This window comes from Protobothrops mucrosquamatus, unplaced genomic scaffold (assembly GCF_001527695.2).
Source record: "Protobothrops mucrosquamatus isolate PMUCROS unplaced genomic scaffold, P.Mucros_1.0 scaffold112, whole genome shotgun sequence".
Lineage (NCBI taxonomy): Eukaryota > Metazoa > Chordata > Lepidosauria > Squamata > Viperidae > Protobothrops > Protobothrops mucrosquamatus.
Genome location: NW_015386484.1, coordinates 21,969 through 27,815, shown reverse-complemented (window position 1 = coordinate 27,815; position 5,847 = coordinate 21,969). Strand labels below are relative to the sequence as shown.

The following is a 5,847-nucleotide window of genomic DNA, read 5'->3' as shown; positions in this document are numbered from 1 at the left end:
TGGTATAAAGAGAGTTTGTTGAATATCAGCAGACACGCTTCATTTGGACTTGGGAGACCCAACCCAAAGTTGAAATCCAACAAAGAAAAACCCGGGTGAATCAAAAGCCTCTCTACACGGCTTTTTGTTTTTTTTACTACCAATTCTTTGCCTGCCAGTCTGCTCCGAAACCAAGGGTCACGCCAAATGACCAGCTGGAATTCAGTTCAAGAGTAATTTCCCATTTGCCCTCTACAGCAAACTTTCATTTCTCATAAATGCCATCTCAAACAAAGAAAAAAAGAGAGAGGATGGTACAAGGGTAGGGCAGGTTGAGAGTCCGTTGGTGACGCCCCACCCATGCTTGAGCTAAAGAGCCCGCCCAGGTGACAGGACAGTTTATAAATCAGCTCAGAGCTTTGGGTGCTTCACCTGCTTTGCTCAAAACCTCACGACTAGACAGCAGCAGCCAGCAGCATTGCAGTTTGGAAGGTAGTGGCTGATTTGACTGCGCCAACATGTCGATGGGTCTGGAGATTGGTGGTATAGCCCTATCTTTCCTGGGCATGATAGGCACCATCTTGTGTTGCGGGTTGCCTATGTGGAAGGTGACTGCCTTCATCGGCTACAACATCGTCACTGCGCAGTTCACCTGGGAAGGGCTATGGATGGACTGTGTGGCTCAGAGTACTGGCCAGATGCAATGCAAGGTCTATGATTCCATGCTGGCATTGCAACCAGACCTACAGGCTGCGCGGGCTTTAATTGTCATTGCCATTGTTCTTGGAGTGATGGGGATATTCATTTTCCTGATGGGAGCACAGTGCACTCGCTGCATTGAAGATGAACCTACAAAAGCCAAGATCACCATCGTTTCTGGGGTCATCTTTCTGCTGACTGGCATCCTGACTCTCATCCCCGTCTCCTGGTCTGCCAATCAAATTGTCCGCAATTTCTACAATCCAACAGTCCCATCTGCCCTGAAACGCGAAATAGGACCTTCACTTTACATTGGTTGGGCAGCAGCAGCCCTTTTTCTTTTTGGAGGAAGCTTGCTCTGCTGTTCCTGCCCCCCCAAGGAGGAGAAGTACAGACCCACACCCATGGTTTACTCTGCACCCAGGTCTACTGCGTTGAGCTATGACAAGAAGAACTATGTATGAAGTGGCAGAACACCTCCATGGTTGTAAGTGTTGCCCGCCTACGAGGATGGGTTAAATTCACCTTTGCTTGCTCAAGAAGACGAAAAAACCTCTACCAAGATTCATTCTCATATTCAGTGAGAATTTGTATAGCAATGGTCTGTATAACTCGCTTCTCATGGAGTTCCTAAGAAGGGGAAGGAACTTGCCTGGCCCCATTTTTCTTTGTTTGCCTCTGATATAAAACATGCTCAGACTTTCATCAGACACTGGTTGGAGAGACCCCATCCCTTCTGCTCAAGCTTGACCTTCAGCCCTCGGCTTAAGGGGTCAAAATGATTGCAGACGGTTAGTATAACTATGGGAGGGTCAAGTGGACTGCTTCTTTGAATGATGGTTTCTGTGCTGTTGGATTCTCTCCCCCCCCCCCATTGCCGGGCTTCCAACTTTGGACATCTATGTTTTCTAACCATTTGTGGTTTCTGAAAGGGAACCCTTCAAGCAATGGGTGAAGAATATGATCATTTGCTGGACATCGAGATGAGGACAATGTCAGCACTTGGGGTGGCTGGACAGTTGTTGAATATTCTCGGAAATGGGTGGCAAGTGGCAGAGGGTGCTCTTTCCCTAAAATTTTATCTGCATTTACACAACATACTAAGAGTGCTTAGCTTGAATCATGGTTAGTTTGGGAGGCTATTGTGTTGCACAAACCCAACCCAATTGCTTAATTTATTATTCAATCCATATTGAGCCTAGAGAAATGGTTTAATTCGGTATCCAAGTGAAATGTGTTGAGAGGACACTACCAACAAGTCTTTTCCACACTAAACAACAAGTCCTGTATTTGAGATAGGGGAAACAGCTGTGTGAGGAAGTTTGGCAGCCACATTTGCACATCCGAGCACGGGAATTTGCCTAAATGAGGAATCAAGAAGGCTGATACTCTTCCTCTTCTCATTCTGAGTCTTTTAGAATGAGGGCAAGGTCCCCTCTTCCCATCATAAAGAACAGCCAGCCATGAAGGTACTGCTCCTTCAACTGCATGTTGGCAGCAACTGGTGGAAGGAAGAGAGATGAAGAGCTGCCAGTAGCCCCTCTAGCCAAATAAAGTTCATCTCCAGACACTTTTGTCCTTCAGAATCATTTCCCCATCTTCCTTTCCAAGATGATATAGAGAGAGCACTTGCTGGCAATGGGATATGAGTGGGTGAATGGGATTTTATTATTCATAGCTGAGGGTAAGCATGATGCCCTCTTTTATTCTGTGTATATAGTAAGTTACATTGTTTCCTTCTTTTTTCCCCCCAATAAAACCGTTTGAGAAACCAACCAAATCTTGCATACTTAATTATTTGGGAGTTGGCAAATTCCATTCTCCTGGGAACAGTGAGCTGTACTGGCGAGTCCCAAAGAGATCCATCTTTCTCTTCTGGTGAACATTTTGTTCCCTTTGCTCCACAAGTTAGTTTTGTCATTATTATCTTTTCTCCAATGTTCTCTCCCCCCTCGGCCCCAGCAACATAAACAACGCTTTGCTTGTTTTATGCTCAAAACCCTGCCAAGAGTCAAGAGACCATTGGGGGCTTGACAGAAGCCAAGTTTTTGTTTAAAAAATATGAGCTCAACTCTGAACACGGCCAACAGCAACGATGGTGAACATTCTGGAGCGGGGAGAAAAATCTGTGTCCGGTTTGCACAAACTGCTAGAAATGAATTTTCATAACATTAGTTTGTACCAGAAGTACTCCACAAGAGACTAATGAATAAGGTAAAATGAGGAGATTAAATAGTAAAGATAATGGAACAGATTAGCTGCAGGGGATTTGCTTCTCCTATTTCAAGTCACTCTAAAACAGGGAAGTTGTGGGGAAATAGAATGGAAAAATTGGATATAAGATTATATTAATATGCCAGTTAGTAAGTTCGATCAGTAAGTTACAAAGAAAGTCCATTTGACAAAAAAAAAATGTAAATTAATCTGCAGAACCCACTGCCACAAGATCCAGCAATGGCCAGCGAAATGACTTTAACAAAGGCTTGATAAAGCATGGAGAATGAAAAGTGAGCATTGTCCATCAGGCTAAATTCAGCAGATACCAGTAAAAGAGGCCACCGAGGCCCTGCTCACAAGCACATTTAATTAGATGGAACCAGTTTTGTTTAATCAGCCCAAATATATTCTAAAAACAGTTATTTAATGAGATTCAGAAATAATATATTAAATTAGATCAGCATTTTTCAATTTTGGTAATTTTAAGTTAAGTCGACTTCAGCTCCCAGAATTCCCCAGCCACCACAGCTGGGATTCTGGGGGTTGATGTCCACCTATTTTAAAGTTGTCATGGTTGATGAAGTCTGAATTAGACTATGTAGACCAAGGATGTCCAATCATGGTTGGCTGGGAAATTCTAGGAGGTGAAGTGCACAGTCTTAAAGTTGCTAAGGTTGGACACCCCTGGTGTAGATTAATGTGTGTGTACATGAAGAAGGCACTAGGATTTATCACAAGATTCAACTCACATTATTCTCTCACAATGCCTATAAGCTTCTTGACCTTCACACAACCATCTGAGTCCAAGTCAGAGAAACATCTTCCCTCCCTTTGGCCTTTGCACCCCAATGGGGTGACCTGAGCCACAATAATCCCCCCCACTCCAGTTCAAACCGTATCACTTGTTATTGAGACATGATCAGAAGCAAGCAGGAAAACTGGCTACATTAGGCAGGGAAGCAAAATGGGAGATAAATATCACACACACACACAAAATCACTGGGCTGATGGTTTGGATTTCATATGTTTGAATGAGTTCTCCTGTACGACATACATAAGGCAGAAACGCATAACCCTCACTTTCTAAGGACGATTGACACAATTACCCCTTTTCCTGGTCTCAAACAACATCATTCCCCTGGGGAAAAAGCACAACTGGTTGTTTTACACATGTTTCTGTGCAGCAGCAGTCCCAAACTGGATCCTCAACTCACAAATAAGCAACTACAAAGTGCTCCATTACCCCCAGCATATGCCCGAATTACCTCCCAGGATAATTACACCCCCCCCCCAATTTAAGAACTACTGTTTTACATCATGTTCATTCCATTACTTACTTATACTATATTTTAAAAAAAATCCAAATTACAGTACCTTATGAAATTTAGTCCAGAACTTTATTGCTTATAAGAAAACGTTCCAAAGCATAAGAATTGTCCTCATGTTTGGATTGGAAACCTATCTCCTACCTAGCAATTTACAAGCTACTTATGTTGTTTGTTTGTTTGTGTGTTCGTTGAAGTCCACAAGTCTTAAAGTTGCCAAGTTTTAAGACCCCTGCTCAAAAGCATTCTTTGATGTATAGTTACTTTACGTGGGCCATCTCCTATGCTGAGAACACTCTCAAGACCAAGTAGCCAGTGTTTCAACTCAGGTGTGAATGGGGCTTTGGCTTCTCCTTAACCTGCAGAGAGTGGTTCAAACCTGTTTTCTTTCATTCCCACATGAGATATGTTTGGGATCTCCAGCCGCTTCTCACTTGTATGTACTCAGGCAGGATTGGATTGAGCAAGCTCCTGTTTATTTCCTCTTGTTCCTGGTTTAGAGAGTGTAACAAATGATCCACACCCTTCTTCTTGGCTTGGGTTACCAGCTGTAGATGAAGAATGAAACAAACATTGCAAACTGCAGAGGCTGGGGAAGAAATATAGAAGTTTCTGTGGGGAGGGACAGGATTTCAGCAGGAAAGGAAGCGGAACAAAATGTCTTTCATATCCCAACAAAATCAATAAGAATTATTTTGTCCCCATTATCTGGAATAGCATTCCCAAATCTGGTTGCTCCAGACGTATTGAGACTGCAATTCCCAGTCACCATTTTAGCAGTGTCTTCCCCCCCCCCCTTAATTAAATACTTCCAATCTTTTCTTTGGCACTAAGCCAAACTTTAAACACTTTATTATCTACCATTTTATGGATAGCAACCAGCAAACATGATAAATAAATGCTTAGCACTACATAAAGAATTGATTTAATGTAATTTTTAAAGCAGAGCTTGGCATATATTCAGCTCATTTGCATCTGGACACTCCCACTTAATCTTTAGAAGACTTCCTTGATTGATTCTTTCATCCTCTGTTGCACACAGGATTATAGTCCATTTCTCCAGCATTTTGTTTGGTCTCTAATATGTATATTCTAATCTATGTGAATGTTTTAAGCAATACAGGTTAACAGAGTTGGAAGGGAGCTTGGAGGTCTTCTAGTCCAACCCCTTGTACCATGTCAGACAAATAGTTGTCCAATCTCTTCTTAAAAACTTCCTGTGTTGGAGCATTCACAACTTCTGGAGGCAAGTTGTTCCACTGGTTAATTGTTCTAACTGTCAGGAAATTTCTCCTTAATTCTAGGTTTCTTCTCTCCTTGATTAGTTTCCATCCCTTGCTTCTTATCCTGCCTTCAGTAAAGCATTGGAGTACTGTTATCATGTCATTCCTAGCCCTTGTTTTCATTAAAGTAGACATATCCAATTCCAGCAACCATTCTTTATGTTTTAGCCTCTAGTCCCCTAATCATCTTTGCTGCTCTTCTCTGCACTCTTTCTAGAATCGCAACATCTTTTTTTACATTGTGGCAACCATAGCTAGATGCAGTACTCCAAGTGTGATTTTACCAAGGCATTATAAAGTGGTATTAACACTTTACATCAGGGGTGTCAAACTGCCAGCCCACG

General features: G+C 42.5%; 1 protein-coding gene across 1 annotated transcript; it reads left to right on the top strand.

Annotated features, from left to right (window-relative positions):
- Window positions 1–384: 384 nt before the first annotated feature.
- LOC107284705 (claudin-3) lies at window positions 385–2,458 on the top strand. Its single transcript, XM_015812809.2, has one exon. It carries the CDS (start codon window positions 498–500, stop codon window positions 1,140–1,142), a length of 645 nt encoding a protein of 214 aa, XP_015668295.1. The 5' UTR covers window positions 385–497; the 3' UTR covers window positions 1,143–2,458.
- Window positions 2,459–5,847: the final 3,389 nt, after the last annotated feature.

Bases quoted from the DNA above. Each gene is read 5' to 3' on its own strand.
- LOC107284705 (XM_015812809.2), top strand. From the start codon at position 498: ATGTCGATGGGTCTGGAGATTGGTGGTATAGCCCTATCTTTCCTGGGC.